Here is a 17,500-nt window from a genome sequence, read left to right on the forward strand (position 1 = left end):
CCCTAGTCACAGACTCCAGCCACCCTAGTCATAGACTCCAGCCACCCTAGTCATAGACTCCAGCCACCCTAGTCATAGACTCCAGCCACCCTAGTCACAGACTCCAGCCACCCTAGTCATAGACTCCAGCCACCCTAGTCACAGACTCCAGCCACCCTAGTCATAGACTCCAGCCACCCTAGTCATAGACTCCAGCCACCCTAGTCATAGACTCCAGCCACCCTAGTCATAGACTCCAGCCACCCTAGTCATAGACTCCAGCCACCCTAGTCATAGACTCCAGCCACCCCAGTCATAGACTCCAGCCACCCTATTCATAGACTGTTGTCTCTGCTACCTGCACGACAAGTGGTACTGGAGCGCCAAGTCAAGGTCCAAGAGGCTTCCGAACAGCTTCTACCCCCAAGCCATAAGACTACTGAACATCTAATCAAATGGCTACCCAGACTACTTTCATTGCCCTGTTATTATCTATGCATAAGTCACTTTAATAACTCTACCCACATGTATATATTACCTTAATTACCTCGACTAACTGGTGCGTGCCACCTGTATATAGCCTTGCTATTGTTATTTTACTGCTGCTCTTTAATGATTTGTTACTTTATTTCTTGTTTTTTTTTAGGTATTTTTCTTAAAACTGCATTGTTGATTAAGGGCTCGTAAGTAAGCATTTCACTGTAAGGTCTACCTGTTGTATTCGACGCATCTGACAAATAACATTTGATTTGATTTGAAACTGTGGCTGCTACATGGGATTTCAGCACCTTGGACAGCACCCACCAAATAGAACACATCTATGTGTCCATCCGTTATCATCTGGAAATTACTTTTTCTCCGCTCCCTTCCTCCCTGCCTCATCCCTCCTTCCCTCTTTCCCTCCCTCTATCCCTTCCTCATCCCTCCCTCCTTTTCTCTTTCTCCTTTTCCTTTCTGTTATCCCTCCCTACTTGCCCAATGAAAAAAGCCTGAATGAATCGGGGACAATCCTTATCAGTCAGTAGACTATTTTCCGAATGAAACATCAAAGACTTTGTGTGGATTTAGAATCTGAATTAGGAGGGCGAAAATGTGAAGGGGATTAAATTGAATGCTGAACTTAATGGTTCATTGGCTAAAATGCACTGAACGGGCTTGACGGCAAGCTGCAGGCTAAAACAGCAGGCTACTATCGACATCAAGATGAAACGTGGTGAACATCAAATACCGGAGCAAAAAGTGGTGTTGTCATTTCGAATGGGAAGATAACAGCGCTGATAGAAATCTCATGTGGTTGTACTGCCACGCAAACACTCACGCGCGTGCGCGCGGGCAGCTGGTCTGTCTTCAACCCGCGAAGTCACGCGGGGCGACTGTTCTCAGTTGCACGCGCTCCCCTCTCGTCCTCCGTCGATATCAAGCGTTCCTCTGCCTTCCTTATTATTTATTTATGAGTAGCCTAACTTAGAAAAAGAAACAGAGAGGCAGCAACCGGTTTGGAATACCAGCGTAATGCAGGAAAATATCAAGTCCAAGGAAAGCGGGGGAAACAGAAAAAAAGACGGGGAAAGAGAGAAAATTATGTTTTTCTGACGTGCGGACGTTTATCCTTTCTTCCTTTATTATATAATATTTACAGCGTGTTCTTTCTTCCTTTATTATATAATATTTACAGCGTATCTTTTCTTTGCTTGTTTAAACTTAAAGAGAGAAAACAACAACATCAGCTGGACTTCAGTATTAAAAACAAAACAACTCCCAAGAGTCCCAAGAAAAAGAAAACGAGAGATGCTTTCTCGTCTTCTCTCCTCTCCTCTCCTCGATTTTCTTTCGAAGCAACACAATGGAGTATTTTTATCTACTTGGTCGATGGATGTGCAACTACTTTATACCCATAAGAATTCGCCCATCTCCTTTTTTCACTGGGAGATTTATCCCGCTGTTGGTCTTCCTCCATGGCTTCGTTTTCCATCCCGATCCATGCCTCTCCCACCCCCAGCCATGTCACATCCTGGCTCGGATCGGACACACGGTTCGTCTCGGTGCTCTGCTTCCCACCAGACAACCAGCCAGGGTACATAACGCTCTGAACAGAGCCTTGACCAGCCTGAAGCACCGGGCTGGAGAAGGCAACCCGCCTCTTCTGCCCTACAACCTCACCCTGGAGGTAACAGGTTAATTCATTCATTCATTAGTTCATTCATGAAAGAGTTAATGTCTCTGAAATGCTCTCATGTGGATCATCCATCCATAATTAATTAATTCAATTGGCAACTAGCTATTCAGTCAGTTAGATTGTGTCTGAAATGACACCCTATTCCCTACACTTGTTATGGGATAGGGTGCTTGTAGGGAATAGGGTGTAATGTCAGACTCTCTCTCCCTTCCCTGTCTGGAGGTGGTGTCTCGGTCCCCGTCTGGTGGCGACCCTGTCTCCCTGTCCAGGTGTGTGTGTCAGGAGCTGGTTGTGCGAGGGGTGACAGGTGTCCTGGCCTTCCCTCGTTCACCAGAAGAACTCATCCACATCGACTTCCTGTCCTCCTTCCTGGAAATACCTTTTATATCACTACTGGAGGACCTAGAACCACTCAGAGTTAAGGTAGGATCTAGAACCACTCAGAGTTAAGGTAGGATCTAGAACCACTCAGAGCTAAGGTAAGACTTAGAACCACTCAGGGCCAATGAATGACCTAGAACCACTCAGAGTTAAGATAGGACCTAGAACTGCTCAGAGTTAAGGTATGATCTAGAACCGCTCAGAGACAATGTAGGACCAAGAACCACTCAGAGCTAAGATGGGACCTAGAAACATTCAGAGCTAAGGTATAGGAACCTTTTACTGGAGGACCTAGAACCACTGAGAGTGATGAGTTTCATATCTTTACAGACGTAGTGATTAGTTTCATATCGTTAGAAACAGAGTGATTAGTTTCATATCTTTACAGACAGAGTGATTAGTTCCATATCTTTACAGGTGGAGTGATTAGTTTCATATCTTTACAGACAGAGTGATTAGTTTCATATCGTTACAGACAGAGTGATTAGTTCCATATCTTTACAGACGGAGTGATTAGTTCCATATCCTTACAGACGGAGTGATTCGTTTCATATCGTTACAGATGGAGTGATTAGTTTCATATCTTTACAGCTGGAGTGATTAGTTTCATATCTTTACAGGTGGAGTGATTAGTTTCATATCTTTACAGACAGAGTGATTAGTTTCATATCTTTAAAGACGGAGTGATTAGTTTCATATCTTTACAGGTGGAGTGATTAGTTTCATATCTTTACAGGTGGAGTGATTAGTTTCATATCTTTACATGTGGAGTGATTAGTTTCATATCTTTACAGACAGAGTGATTAGTTTCATATCTTTAAAGACGGAGTGATTAGTTTCATATCTTTACAGGTGGAGTGATTAGTTTCATATCTTTACAGATGGAGTGATTTGTAAGGGGTGCGAATTGGCGGCAGAGAAGTCAGACGCAGGAGAGAAATAACTGTGTACTCAACGGCGCAGTTTATTAACAAAACCCACCGGAAAACAGAATAATAAAATAAATGGGTACATAACCCAACACACACCAGGACAGACGAGCACAAGTACTTATAATACACAATCACCCACAAGGACATGAGGGGGAACTGGGGTTAAATACACAACATGTAATTGATGGGATTGGAACCTGGTGTGATGGAAGACAAGACCCCCGATGTCCAGAGGGGACGGAGGAACCTCCCGCACCTCAGCCTCCTGGAGCGGGCCAGCCACCACCGGCCTGAGGAGAGACACATGGAACGAGGGGTTAATACGGTAATCGGGGGGAAGCTGTAACCTATAACAAATCTCATTCACTCTCCTCAGGACTTTAAATGGCCCCACAAACCGCGGACCCAGCTTCCGGCAGAAGGAGGGGCAGGCTGGAAGGGATAGAGGTTAGTGGAGGAGTGGCGGAGCGAGTTCTGTGCCATCTCGGCCCAGGGCACGAACGCCACCCACTCCCCCGGCTGGGCCTGGCAATAGGACCGCAGAAACATGCCGATATCCTGGTTAACATGCCGATAACTCTCTCCACCTGCCCATTACTCTCGGGGTGAAACCCTGAAGTAAGGCTGATCGAGACCCCCAGACGTTCCATGATTGCCTTCCAGACCCTAGACGTGAACTGGGGATGCCGATCAAACACTATATCCTCAGGCAACCAGTAGTGCCAGAAGACGTGTGTAAACAAGGCCTGTAGGGCCATAGGGAGACCGGGCAGTGGGAGGAGAGGACAGGACTTAGAGAAACGATCCACAATGACCAGGATCGCGGTGTTACCCTGTGAGAGTGGAAGATCAGTCAGATAATCCACCGACTGGTGCAACCAAAACCGCTGCGGAACAAGTAAGGGGTGTAGGAGTGGGATCCATGGGACGCTCCTCTGTGTCATACAGCCGGGACAATGCATCTGCCTTCGCGTTCTGGGAACCTGGTCTGTAGTAAGAGTAAACACAAAACGGGTGAAAAACATGGCCCACCTTGCCTGACGTGGGTTCAGTCTCCTCGCTGCCCGGATGTACTCCAGATTGCGGTGGTCAGTTCAGATGAGAAAAGGGTGTCGAGCCCCCTCAAGCCAATGTCTCCACGCCTTCAAGGCCTTTACGACAGCCAACAGCTCCCGGTCCCCTCATAGTTTTGCTCCGCCGAGCTGAGCTTCTTTGAGAAGAAGGCACAGGGGAGGAGCTTCGGTGGCTTACCCGAGCGTTGAGAGAGCACAGCTCCTATCCCAGCCTCGGACGCGTCCACCTCCACTATTAACGCCAAAGAGGGATCCGGATGGGCCAGCAAGGGAGCCGAGGTAAATAGAGCCCTCAGGTAACTAAAAGCCCTGTCCGCCTCAGCTGACCACTGCAAGCGTACCGGGCCCCCCTTCAGCAGTGAGGTAATGGGAGCCGCTACCTGACCAATACCCCAGATAACCTGCCACTCTACCCTCGGGCAGGTGGTCGAAGACTGCCCGGAAACGGCAGGTGAACTCCTCAAACTGGTCCAATGCTGCATCTTCCCCTCTCTACACAGCGTTGGCCCATGCCAGGGCTTTCCCAATGAGGCACGAGACGAGGGCGGACACCCTCTGACGGCCCGACGGAGCCGGGTGGACGGTCGCCAGGTATAGGGGTGGCAGGGTAGCCTAGTGGTTAGAGTGTTGGACTAGTAACCGAAAGGTTGCAAGTTCAAATCCCCGAGCTGACAAGGTACAAATCTGTCATTCTGCCCCTGAACAGGCATTTAATCCACTGTTCCTAGGCCGTCATTATAATTTGTTCTTAACTGACTTGCCTAGTTAAATAAAGGTAAAATAAAATTTAAAAAATAGATATAATTGTAGACGGAACCCCTGGCAGTTCACAGCCTTCCCGTCGTACTCCTGGGGCAAGGAGAGACGAATCCCACTGGGACCAGGCGGAAAAGGGGCGCTCAGGGGAGTCCCCGTTTGTGCTGGTGGAGGTGCTGGAAGAACTCCCTGTCTCTCCCAGCGGTCCATTGTCTGGACAACGCGGTCCATGGCGGTGCCAAGATGGTGAAGCATTGCTGCATGCTCCTGGACGCGCTCCTCCACCCATATACCCGGGGTACCTGCTGCTGCTGACTCCATAAGTTTGGGTCAGCGATTCTGTAAGGGGTGCGAACTGGCTGCAGAGAAGTCAGACGCAGGAGAGAAATAACTGTGTTTTCAACGGCGCAGTTTATTAACAAAACCCACCGGAAAACAGAATAATAAAATAAATGGGTACATAACCCAACACACACCAGGACAGACGAGCACAAGTACTTATAATAAACAATCACCCACAAGGACATGAGGGGGAACAGAGGGTTAAATACACGACATGTAATTGATGGGATTGGAACCAGGTGTGATGGAAGACAAGACAAAACCAAAGGAAAATGAAAAGAGGATCAGCGATGGCTAGAAAGTCGGTGACTTCGACCGCCGAACGCCGCCCGAACAAGGATAGGGACCAACTTCGGCGGAAGTCGTGACATGGGTACATAACCCAAAGCACACCAGGACAGACGAGCACAAGTACTTACAATAAACATATCTTTACAGATGGAGTGATTAGTTCCATATCTTTACAGACGGAGTGATTAGTTCCATATCTTTACAGACAGAGTGATTAGTTCCATATCTTTACAGACAGAGTGATTAGTTCCATATCTTTACAGACGGAGTGATTAGTTCCATATCTTTACAGACGGAGTGATTAGTTCCATGTCTTTACAGACAGAGTGATTAGTTACATATCTTTACAGACGGAGTGATTAGTTTCATATCTTTACAGACGGAGTGATTAGTTTCATATTTTTACAGGCGGTGTGATTCGTTCCATATCTTTACAGACAGAATGATTAGTTAAATATCTTTACAGACGGAGTGATTAGTTTCATATCTTTACAGATGGAGTGATTAGTTACATATCTTTACAGACGGAGTGATTAGTTTCATATCTTTACAGACGGAGTGATTAGTTAAATATCTTTACAGATGGAATAATTAGTTACATATCTTTACAGACGGAATGATTAGTTACATATCTTTACAGACGGAGCGATTAGTTAAATATCTTTACAGATGGAGTGATTAGTTCTATGTCTTTACAGATGGAGTGATTAGTTCTATGTCTTTACAGATGGAGTGATTAGTTGCATATCTTTACAGACGGAGTGATTAGTTAAATATCTTTACAGATGGAGTGATTAGTTATATGTCTTTACAGATGGAGTGATTAGTTCTATGTCTTTACAGATGGAGTGATTAGTACCATATCTTTACAGACGGAGTGATTAGTTCCATATCTTTACAGACGGAGTGATTAGTTAAATATCTTTACAGATGGAGTGATTAGTTATATGTCTTTACAGATGGAGTGATTAGTTCCATATCTTTACAGATGGAGTGATTAGTACCATATCTTTACAGACGGAGTGATTAGTTTCATATCTTTACAGACGGAGTGATTAGTTCCATATCTTTACAGACGGAGTGATTAGTTACATATCTTTACAGATGGAATGATTAGTTCCATATCTTTACAGACGGAGTGATTAGTTCCATATCTTTACAGACGGAGTGATTTGTTTAATATCTTTACAGACGGAGTGATTCGTTTCATATCATTACAGATGGAGTGATTCGTTTAATATCATTACAGACGGAGTGATTCGTTTAATATCATTACAGACGGAGTGATTCGTTTAATATCATTACAGACGGAGTGATTCGTTTAATATCTTTACAGACGGAGTGATTAGTGTCATACCTTTACAGACGGAGCGGTTGTGTGTGTGTTAGTATTCCTAGTGGCAGCCTAAGCTGTGTGCCAGTCAGTCAGTCTCGTCTCAGACATATCCTCATCTCTACGGCTGAGCGGCCAACTGCAACGCAAGGCAACACACACACACACACACACACACACACACACACACACACACACACACACACACACACACACACACACACACACACACACACAGGCTCAGGATTCAAGAGAAAGACTGTGGTGGGACAAAAGAGAGAGAGAGCCAGTCAGAGAGATAGAGGTAAGGAGGAGTGTGAGGAAAGGAGAGGGGGGGGGTAGAGAGAGAAAGAGAGAAGGGGAGAGGAGGGAGGACTAGGCTGAATGGAGTGTAATCTGTCATGCTATTGGAAAAGTGAACCATTCAGAACTGAACTCTGTCTAGTTCTGGCCACAGAAGAGGGAGGAGATGAGGAGGAGAGGAAGAGAGAGGGAGGAGATGGGGAGGAGGGGTAGAGAGAGGGAAGAGATGGGGATAAGGGGAAGAGAGAGGGAAGAGATGAGGAGGAGGGGACGAGAGGGAGGAGATGAGGAGGAGGGGAAGAGAGAGGGAGGAGATGGGGAGGAGGGGAAGAGAGAGGGAGAAGATGAGGAGGAGGGGACGAGAGGGAGGAGGGGAACAGAGAGGGAGAATATGAGGAGGGGAAAAGAGAGGGAGGATATGAGGAGGAGGAGAAGAAGAGAGAGGGAGGATATGAGGAGAAGAAGAGAGAGGGAAGAGATGAGGAGGAGGGGAACAGAGAGGGAGGATATGAGGAGGTGGAGGAGAAGAGAGAGGGAGGATATGAGGAGGTGGAGGAGAAGAGAGAGGGAGGCACTTAGCAGTAGCAAACTAACGGATACATGCAGATGGGTGGCTCTATTAAGACTGTCTGTCTGTGTGTCTGTATGTCTGTCTGTATTTGTGTGTGTGCGTGTGAATGTACAGACCTACACACCCACAAGTGTGTGACTTGGCAGATGAGAGTGATAATTCCTCCTAATGTACTTTAGATAATTATAATGATAGAATGACCTGAAGAAATAAATCACACTGATGGAGGATAGGATGTAGGGAGGAGTGGAGAGGATGGAGGGGAAGGGAAGATGAGGGGAGAAGATGGAGGAGAGAAGGAAAATGGAGAGAAAAACTGGAAAGGATGAAAGAGGGGAGGGGAGAGGAGAGGAGGAAAGTGGAGAGTATAGAGGAGGGGAGGGGAGAAGAGAGGAGGAAAGTGGAGAGGATGGAGGGGAGGTGAGAGGAGGTAAGTGGAGAGGATGAAGGAAAGGAAAGTATAAGAGGAAAGTGGAGGGGAGAGGAGAGGAGAAGAGAAGAGGATGGAGGAGAGGAGGGGAGTGGAGTGGAGGATGAAGGAGAGGAGGGGATAGGAGCCCATTGGAGAGGATGGAGGAGAGTAAGGAAGAGGAGAGGAGAAGAGGAAAGTGGAGAGGATGGGGAGGAGGAGGGGAGAGAAGAGGAGAGGAGAGGAGAGGAGAGGAGAGGAGAGGAGGAAGGTGGAGAGGATGGAGGAAAGGAGAGGAGGGGAGAGGAGGAGAGGAGAGGAGAGGAGAGGAAAGTAGAGAGGATGGAGGAGAGGAGAGGAGAAGAGAAGAAGAAAATGGAGAGGATGGAGGAGAGGGGGAGAAGAGGGGATGGAGGAGAGGAGAGGATGGAGGAGAGGAGGGGAGAGGAGAGGAGAAGAGGAAATTTGAGAGGAGAGGAGGGAGAGGAGAGGATGGAGGAGAGGAGAAGAGCAGAGGAAAGTGGAGAGGAGAGGAGGGGAGAAGAGGAAAGTGGAGAGGATGAGGAGAGGAGAAGAGAGGATAGAGGAGAGGAGGAGATAAAAAAAGTGCTTCTTTCATCATCAGTATCATTCCAGGTGCTTTGGCTAGTCTATAAACAGCCATGTTTGTGTCCCAAAAAAGTGCACTTTAGGGACTAGGGTGCCATTACATCCTGTAACCATAGAGAATGATAGAAATGGGCCGTATTACATTGGGTAGCACCATTGAGGACTTCCACTATTTTAATGTAGTCAACTGGGTGGGACTTCCAACTTCATTGGCTGATCCCTCCTGGTGACTCTGTTGGAGTCATGTCCACCTGAGACATCAGGATCAGCCAATCGGGAAGAAAAAATGTACTGTCTTCAAAATGGAGAATAGTGCTGCTAATGCTGCCACAGATGCTATACAATGGCACAGATACAAAGATGAGTTGTCTATCCATCTCTATGTCTGTAACTAAGGTTTGGAGTTGTTCTTGGGCAGGTCACATGCTGTTGTTATGATTAGATGTCACTGTTTGTTGAGAACTAACTCTCCTCCATTGTGATCTGTCCATCCAGCACTCTTTCATTTCCTCTCATTCTTCCCTCCCTCACTGTAGAAATAGAAGACTAGAACATTAAAAAGCTAATTTAGTCTCTCTGAATGTAATCACATTTAATCCTCAAACCCTGATTATGAATGAATGGTACTGTTGCCAAGTGCTGGTCTTTCAAAGACACACACACACACACACACACACACACACACACACACACACACACACACACACAAACCTCAAATACACTACACGTTTGAAAGTTCTCCTGCAACAGGGTGATTATATTTAGATCCTACTGTACATCTGTGAGCATGCACAACCACTCCACACGCTCACACACACGCACACACACACACACACACACACACACACACACACACACACACACACACACACACACACGCACACAAATCAAATCAAATCAAATTTTATTTGTCACATACACATGGTTAGCAGATGTTAATGCGAGTGTAGCGAAATGCTTGTGCTTCTAGTTCCGACAATGCAGTGATAACCAACAAGTAATCTAACTAACAATTCCAAAACTACTGTCTTATACACAGTGTAAGGGGATAAGGAATATGTACATAAGGATATATGAATGAGTGATGGTACAGAGCAGCATACAGTAGATGGTATCGAGTACAGTATATACATATGAGATGAGTATGTAGACAAAGTAAACAAAGTGGCATAGTTAAAGTGGCTAGTGACATAAGAATGCAGTCGATGATCTAGAGTACAGTATATACATATGCATATGAGATGAATAATGTAGGGTAAGTAACATTATATAAGGTAGCATTGTTTAAAGTGGCTAGTGATATATTTACATCATTTCCCATCAATTCCCATTATTAAAGTGGCTGGAGTTGGGTCAGTGTCAATGACAGTGTGTTGGCAGCAGCCACTCAATGTTAGTGATTGCTGTTTAACAGTCTGATGGCCTTGAGATAGAAGCTGTTTTTCAGTCTCTCGGTCCCAGCTTTGATGCACCTGTACTGACCTCGCCTTCTGGATGATAGCGGGGTGAACAGGCAGTGGTTCGGGTGGTTGATGTCCTTGATGATCTTTATGGCCTTCCTGTAACATCGGGTGGTGTAGGTGTCCTGGAGGGCAGGTAGTTTGCCCCGGTGATGCGTTGTGCAGACCTCACTACCCTCTGGAGAGCCTTACGGAGGGCGGAGCAGTTGCCGTACCAGGCGGTGATACAGCCCGCCAGGATGCTCTCGATTGTGCATCTGTAGAAGTTTGTGAGTGCTTTTGGTGACAAGCCGAATTTCTTCAGCCTCCTGAGGTTGAAGAGGCGCTGCTGCGCCTTCTTCACGACGCTGTCAGTGTGAGTGGACCAATTCAGTTTGTCTGTGATGTGTATGCCGAGGAACTTAAAACTTGCTACCCTCTCCACTACTGATCCATCGATGTGGATAGGGGGTGTTCCTCTGCTGTTTCCTGAAGTCCACAATCATCTCCTTAGTTTTGTTGACGTTGAGTGTGAGGTTATTTTCCTGACACCACACTCCGAGGGCCCTCACCTCCTCCCTGTAGGCCGTCTCGTCGTTGTTGGTAATCAAGCCTACCACTGTTGTGTCGTCCGCAAACTTGATGATTGAGTTGGAGGCGTGCATGGCCACGCAGTCGTGGGTGAACAGGGAGTACAGGAGAGGGCTCAGAACGCACCCTTGTGGGGCCCCGTGTTGAGGATCAGCGGGAGGAGATGTTGTTGCCTACCCTCACCACCTGTGGGCGGCCTGTCAGGAAGTCCAGTACCCAGTTGCACAGGGCGGGGTCGAGACCCAGGGTCTCGAGCTTGATGACGAGCTTGGAGGGTACTATGGTATTGAATGCCGAGCTGTAGTCGATGAACAGCATTCTCACATAGGTATTCCTCTTGTCCAGGTGGGTTAGGGCAGTGTGCAGTGTGGTTGAGATTGCATCGTCTGTGGACCTATTTGGGCGGTAAGCAAATTGGAGTGGGTCTAGGGTGTCAGGTAGGGTGGAGGTGATATGGTCCTTGACTAGTCTCAAAGCACTTCATGATGACGGAAGTGAGTGCTACGGGCGGTAGTCGTTTAGCTCAGTTACCTTAGCTTTCTTGGGAACAGGAACAATGGTGGCCCTCTTGAAGCATGTGGGAACAGCAGACTGGTATAGGGATTGATTGAATATGTCCGTAAACACACCGGCCAGCTGGTCTGCGCATGCTCTGAGGGCGCGGCTGGGGATGCCGTCTGGGCCTGCAGCCTTGCGAGGGTTAACACGTTTAAATGTCTTACTCACCTCGGCTGCAGTGAAGGAGAGACCGCATGTTTTCGTTGCAGGCCGTGTCAGTGGCACTGTATTGTCCTCAAAGCGGGCAAAAAGTGATTTAGTCTGCCTGGGAGCAAGACATCCTGGTCCGTGACTGGGCTGGGTTTCTTCTTGTAGTCCGTGATTGACTGTAGACCCTGCCACATGCCTCTTGTGTCTGAGCCATTGAATTGAGATTCCACTTTGTCTCTGTACTGACGCTTAGCTTGTTTAATAGCCTTGCGGAGGAATAGCTGCATTGTTTATATTCGGACATATTACCAGACACCTTGCCCTGATTAAAAGCAGTGGTTCGCGCTTTCAGTTTCACGCGAATGCTGCCATCAATCCACGGTTTCTGGTTTGGGAATGTTTTTATCGTTGCTATGGGAACGACATCTTCGACGCACGTTCTAATGAACTTTTTGAATCAGCGTATTCGTCAATATTTCCATCTGAAATGAAACATGTCCCAGTCCACGTGATGGAAGCAGTCTTGGAGTGTGGAGTCAGCTTGGTCTGACCAGCGTTGGACAGACCTCAGCGTGGGAGCCTCTTGTTTTAGTTTCTGCCTGTAGGCAGGGATCAGCAAAATGGAGTCGTGGTCAGCTTTTCCGAAGGGGCGGGGCAGGGCCTTATATGCGTCGCGGAAGTTAGAGTAACAATGATCCAAGGTTTTACCACCCCTGGTTGCGCAATCGATATGCTGGTAAAATTTAGGAGTCTTGTTTTCAGATTAGCTTTGTTAAAATCCCCAGCTACAATGAATGCAGCCTCCGGATAAATGGTTTCCAGTTTGCAAAGAGTTAAATAAAGTTCGTTCAGAGCCATCGATGTGTCTGCTTGGGGGGGGATATATACGGCTGTGATTATAATCGAGGAGAATTCTCTTGGAAGATAATGCGGTCTACATTTGATTGTGAGGAATTCTAAATCAGGTGAACAGAAGGATTTGAGTTCCTGTATGTTTCCTTCATCACACCATGTCTCGTTAGTCATGAGGCATACGCCCCCGCCACTCTTCTTACCAGAAAGATGTTTGTTTCTGTCGGCGCGATGCGTGGAGAAACCCGTTGGCTGCACCGCCTCGGATAGCGTCTTCCCAGTAAGCCATGTTTCTGTGAAGCAGTCTCTGATGTCCCTCTGGAATGCTACCCTTGCTCGGATTTCGTCAACCTTGTTGTCAAGAGACTGGACATTGGCAAGAAGAATGCTGGGGAGTGGTGCGCGATGTGCCCTTTTTCGGAGTCTGACCAGAACACCGCCTCGTTTCCCTCTTTTTCGGAGTCGTTTCCTTGTCGCTGCATGCGATCCATTCCGTTGTCCTGTTTGTAAGGCAGAACACCGGATCTCGTCATGGAAAACATATTCTTGGTCGTACTGATGGTGAGTTGGCGCTGATCTTATATTCAGTAGTTCTTCTCGACTGTATGTAATGAAACCTAAGATGACCTGGGGTACTAATGTAAGAAATAACACGTAAAAAAACAAAAAACTGCATAGTTTCCTAGGAACGCGAAGCGAGGCGGCCATCTCAGTCGGCGCCGGAAGTGGCTAGACACACACACACACACACACACACACACACACACACACACACACACACACACACACACACAAATAAACAATGTTATAGACCTCTCTTAATAAACAATGTCATAGACCCATCTTAATAAACAATGTCATAGACCCATCTTAATAAACAATGTCATAGACCTCTCTTAATAAACAATGTCATATACCTCTCTCAGGTTAATAAACAATGTCATAGACCCATCTTAATAAACAATGTCATAGACCCATCTTAATAAACAATGTCATAGACCTCTCTTACTAAACAATGTCATAGACCCATCTTAATAAACAATGTCATAGACCCATCTTAATAAACAATGTCATGGACCCATCTTAATAAACAATGTCATAGACCTCTCTTAATAAACAATGTCATATACCTCTCTCAGGTTAATAAACAATGTCATAGACCCATCTTAATAAACAATGTCATAGACCCATCTTAATAAACAATGTCATAGACCTCTCTTACTAAACAATGTCATAGACCCATCTTAATAAACAATGTCATAGACCCATCTTAATAAACAATGTCATGGACCCATCTTAATAAACAATGTCATAGACCCATCTTAATAAACAATGTTATAGACCCATCTTAATAAACAATGTCATAGACCTCTCTTACTAAACAATGTCATAGACCCATCTTAATAAACAATGTCATAGACCCATCTTAATAAACAATGTCATAGACCCATCTTAATAAACAATGTCATAGACCTCTCTTAATAAACAATGTCATAGACCCATCTTAATTAATAAACAATGTCATAGACCCATCTTAATAAACAATGTCATAGACCCATCTTAATAAACAATGTCATAGACCCATCTTAATAAACAATGTCATAGACCCATCTTAATAAACAATGTCATAGACCCATCTTAATAAACGATGTCATAGACCTCTCTTAATAAACAATGTTATAGACCCATCTTAATAAACAATGTCATAGACCCATCTTAATAAACAATGTCATAGACCTCTCTTAATAAACAATGTCATAGACCCATCTTTAATAAACAATGTCATAGACCTCTCTTAATAAACAATGTCATAGACCTCTCTTAATAAACAATGTCATATACCTCTCTCAGGTTAATAAACAATGTCATAGACCCATCTTAATAAACAATGTCATAGACCCATCTTAATGGACAATGTCATAGACCTCTCTTACTAAACAATGTCATAGACCCATCTTAATAAACAATGTCATAGACCCATCTTAATAAACAATGTCATGGACCCATCTTAATAAACAATGTCATAGACCTCTCTTAATAAACAATGTCATATACCTCTCTCAGGTTAATAAACAATGTCATAGACCCATCTTAATAAACAATGTCATAGACCCATCTTAATAAACAATGTCATAGACCTCTCTTACTAAACAATGTCATAGACCCATCTTAATAAACAATGTCATAGACCCATCTTAATAAACAATGTCATGGACCCATCTTAATAAACAATGTCATAGACCCATCTTAATAAACAATGTTATAGACCCATCTTAATAAACAATGTCATAGACCCATCTTAATAAACAATGTCATAGACCCATCTTAATTAATAAACAATGTCATAGACCCATCTTAATAAACAATGTCATAGACCCATCTTAATAAACAATGTCATAGACCCATCTTAATAAACAATGTCATAGACCCATCTTAATAAACAATGTCATAGACCCATCTTAATAAACGATGTCATAGACCTCTCTTAATAAACAATGTTATAGACCCATCTTAATAAACAATGTCATAGACCCATCTTAATAAACAATGTCATAGACCTCTCTTAATAAACAATGTCATAGACCCATCTTAATAAACAATGTCATAGACCTCTCTTAATAAACAATGTCATAGACCTCTCTTAATAAACAATGTTATAGACCCATCTTAATAAACAATGTCATAGACCTCTCTTAATAAACAATGTCATAGACCTCTCTTAATAAACAATGTCATAGACCTCTCTTAATAAACAATGTCATAGACCCATCTTAATAAACAATGTCATAGACCCATCTTAATAAACAATGTCATAGACCCATCTTAATAAACAATGTCATAGACCCATCTTAATAAACAATGTCATAGACCCATCTTAATAAACAATGTCATAGACCTCTCTTAATAAACAATGTCATAGACCCATCTTAATAAACAATGTCATAGACCCATCTTAATAAACAATGTCATATACCCATCTTAATAAACAATGTCATAGACCCATCTTAATAAACAATGTCATAGACCTCTCTTAATAAACAATGTCATATACCTCTCTCAGGTTAATAAACAATGTCATAGACCCATCTTAATAAACAATGTCATGGGCCTATCTAATTACATATACATGTAGTAATGAATGGTGTAGGAAGGAGAAATAAGACATCTATACAACAACAATAGCAACATAAACAACAATGAGTAAATAAATAGTCGCTTCATTCATTATTTAGAGTGCTGCATTAAGGGATGGGTGAGCTGTTGTATGTTGCCTGCATGTGGCTTATATACTGTAGTTGACTATATGGACCGACACGTGCACAGACAGGAGTCTACCTGTGTCAAGCACATGCCCCTTTGCCCTCCCACTCGGCAAGTGCTCTTTTAGGTGGTATATACGTATATATATATATATTTCTTTTGTATACAGTTTTTGTGGTTGTTGTTCTAATCCCACTGCCCGCAAGTCGTCGTGACGACGTCAAGTTCACCACCCCCTACCCTGTCCATTGGTTGCGCCTATTGGTCTGCGCTGTCCAGAGCCTGAGCCTCCCGGGTTGCACCTGTTTCCCCGTCTGCCCGGTAAGGAGACTGACACACCCGGGTTGCGCCTGTTTCCCTGTCTGCCCGGTACGGAGACTGACACACCCGGGTTGCGCCTGTTTCCCTGTCTGCCCGGTAAGGAGACTGACACACCCGGGTTGCGCCTGTTTCCCTGTCTGCCCGGTACGGAGACTGACACACCCGGGATGCGCCTGTTTCCCTGTCTGCCCGGTAAGGAGACTGACACACCCGGGTTGCGCCTGTTTCCCTGTCTGCCCGGTAAGGAGACTGACACACCCGGGTTGCGCCTGTTTCCCTGTCTGCCCGGTAAGGAGACTGACACACCCGGGATGCGCCTGTTTCCCTGTCTGCCCGGTAAGGAGACTGACACACCCAGGTTGCGCCTGTTTCCCTGTCTGCCCGGTAAGGAGACTGACACACCCGGGTTGCACCTGTTTCCCTGTCTGCCCGGTAAGGAGACTGACACACCCGGGTTGCGCCTGTTTCCCTGTCTGCCCGGTAAGGAGACTGACACACCCGGGTTGCGCCTGTTTCCCTGTCTGCCCGGTAAGGAGACTGACACACCCGGGATGCGCCTGTTTCCCTGTCTGCCCGGTAAGGAGACTGACACACCCAGGTTGCGCCTGTTTCCCTGTCTGCCCGGTAAGGAGACTGACACACCCGGGTTGCGCCTGTTTCCCTGTCTGCCCGGTAAGGAGACTGACTCACCCGGGATGCGCCTGTTTCCCTGTCTGCCCGGTAAGGAGACTGACACACCCGGGTTGCACCTGTTTCCCTGTCTGCCCGGTAAGGAGACTGACACACCCGGGTTGCGCCTGTTTCCCTGTCTGCCCGGTAAGGAGACTGACACACCCGGGTTGCGCCTGTTTCCCTGTCTGCCCGGTAAGGAGACTGACACACCCGGTATCCAAACATGAATGGCTTGAGATGCTGTCGCTGGTCGAGTATGTAGCACGTGACCTGGTTTAAATATCAACAGTAATGCCTCAACACCATAACATTTGATTATAATACTTGAGTTACATCATCATCAATATTCGGTCTGATTGGCTGATACGAGCAGCAGAGAGCGACAGAAAGACGTAGAAATGACCCTCCGACCCAGCTCCACCCCTTCCTCAGTCTAGATAACCACCATGTACTAATATATCCACACAAGCCAATAGCCAGCCAGCTAGACCCCCCCTCTTT

The 17,500-nt window shown here is 45.6% G+C and overlaps 1 protein-coding gene across 1 annotated transcript in view; it reads left to right on the forward strand.

The window, feature by feature from the left end:
- The first annotated feature begins 1,374 nt into the window (after positions 1-1,374).
- Positions 1,375-17,500, forward strand: part of LOC115144493 (glutamate receptor ionotropic, NMDA 3B-like) — an 82,231-nt gene continuing 66,105 nt past the window's right edge. Inside the window, 2 exon segments of the mRNA XM_065018886.1 lie at positions 1,375-2,146; positions 2,378-2,578. Coding sequence (XP_064874958.1) covers positions 1,823-2,146; positions 2,378-2,578 — 525 coding nt within the window. The 5' untranslated portion in view covers positions 1,375-1,822.

This window comes from Oncorhynchus nerka, linkage group LG5 (assembly GCF_034236695.1).
Source record: "Oncorhynchus nerka isolate Pitt River linkage group LG5, Oner_Uvic_2.0, whole genome shotgun sequence".
NCBI lineage: Eukaryota > Metazoa > Chordata > Actinopteri > Salmoniformes > Salmonidae > Oncorhynchus > Oncorhynchus nerka.